Source organism: Micropterus dolomieu, unplaced genomic scaffold (assembly GCF_021292245.1).
Source record: "Micropterus dolomieu isolate WLL.071019.BEF.003 ecotype Adirondacks unplaced genomic scaffold, ASM2129224v1 contig_1801, whole genome shotgun sequence".
Taxonomy (NCBI): domain Eukaryota; kingdom Metazoa; phylum Chordata; class Actinopteri; order Centrarchiformes; family Centrarchidae; genus Micropterus; species Micropterus dolomieu.
This window is the reverse complement of record NW_025730791.1, coordinates 1-1467: the sequence shown is the minus strand read 5'-3', so window position 1 is coordinate 1467 and position 1467 is coordinate 1. Positions and strand designations below refer to the sequence as shown.

The 1467-nt window shown below is 47.5% G+C and overlaps 1 protein-coding gene across 1 annotated transcript; it reads right to left on the bottom strand.

Moving 5' to 3' along the window:
- Window positions 1-47: 47 nt before the first annotated feature.
- Window positions 48-1169, bottom strand: LOC123964336 (kinase D-interacting substrate of 220 kDa B-like; the record flags this gene model as incomplete). Its single annotated transcript, XM_046041374.1, has 4 exons — window positions 48-245; window positions 566-664; window positions 838-939; window positions 1071-1169. Coding segments are annotated over 4 exons (498 nt in total), but the record flags the coding sequence as incomplete, so codon positions are not given.
- Between the last annotated feature and the right edge of the window lie 298 nt (window positions 1170-1467).

Sequence of the window (1467 nt, the reverse complement as noted above, 5' to 3'; positions counted from 1 at the left end):
TCTGTATTTATACATGTGAGGACTCGAATATAAAAACTTCGCCTCACCCGGTCTGGGATGTTGACGTAGGTCCCGGCGTCCAGCAGGTCCTGCACGATCTCGGTGTAGCCCTCCTTGGCGGCGATCATCAGCGCCGTGTTCCCGTCTTTGTCGGTCATGTTGACGTTGGGGTTTCTCTTCAGCAGCTCCTTCACCACCTCGGTGTAGCCGCCCTTCACCGCCACGATCAGAGCCGTCATGGAGTTCTGCGCAGAGAAGCGTGATGCAGCAGCAGAATATCAACCCGAAATAACCACAGCGTCATCTTATAAATGAGCGTAGTTCCTCACAGCTCATTGGTCAGAAGATGTTTCTTTAAATGTTTTATGTGTTTGGATAACTAACAAACTGGTTTAGAGCTTCATGCGTCAGCAAGAAATCTAAGTCTTTTTGGTATTTATTTGGATCTACTGGGAAAAAACTGACAGACAGTACTGGTACTGGTACTTGTACTGCAGTAAAGTACTACACAGCACTGGTACTGCAGTGATAACGGTGAGATCTGCGTGGTGGAGTGTGGTCGTACCGCCCCCTCCTGGTCGACGTCGGCTCCGTTCTCCAGCAGGTGCATCACACAGTCAAAGTGTCCTTTCCTGGCCGCCCAGATCAGAGGAGTCGTCCCGTACTGCAACACACACAAGTACACAACATCATGTACATGTACATATATATAGTGACACAAGTTTTACTAAAGTGATTTGAAAATCAGCCATCAGACAGTTGAAACATTTCGTGTAACCACACTGAGCGCCACGTCAGCGTTCATCTCTGCAGACGGACTTTTAAAGGTCGGCTCACCTTGTCAGAACAGTTGACTTTAGCTCCGCTCTGCAGCAGCAGTTTGACGATGTCGGCGTGTCCTCGACCGGCAGCCCAGATGATCGGATACACGCTGTACTGCTGCAGAGACACACAGAGAGACAGGAGGTGTCAGTGTAACGAGGGTCGTCCTCCATCAGACTGAACTGAGGAGTTACAGCGGACGTGCAGGTGTACCTAATAAAGTGGCCACTCAGTGTTGAATGTGTTACCTGTCCTGTGGTGTTGGGGTTGGCCCCGTGCTCCAGCAGCAGCTCGGTGACCTCCACGCGACCTTTGTAAGACGCCCACGTCAGCGCCGTCCAGCCTCCCTGAGACACAGTGACATCATCACCACGAGGTTAAAGCACACAGGAGGCCAGTTATCAGAAATACTTCACTGATCCCCGGGAAGAAACTCTGCGTATGAAGGAAGAGAACTAATAAAGAAAGTAGGTGAGTTTTCACAACGTCATTTTACATGACAGTTAAATTCATTTTATTTTTAGTTTTTATGCTGACGATGTAATTATTTGACTAACTCACATTTACATCAGAGTTTTATTGATGTGCTCTGTCCTGTTAAAAAATACTGAATACATAAATAAAGTAGAAAATATAACCAAATAT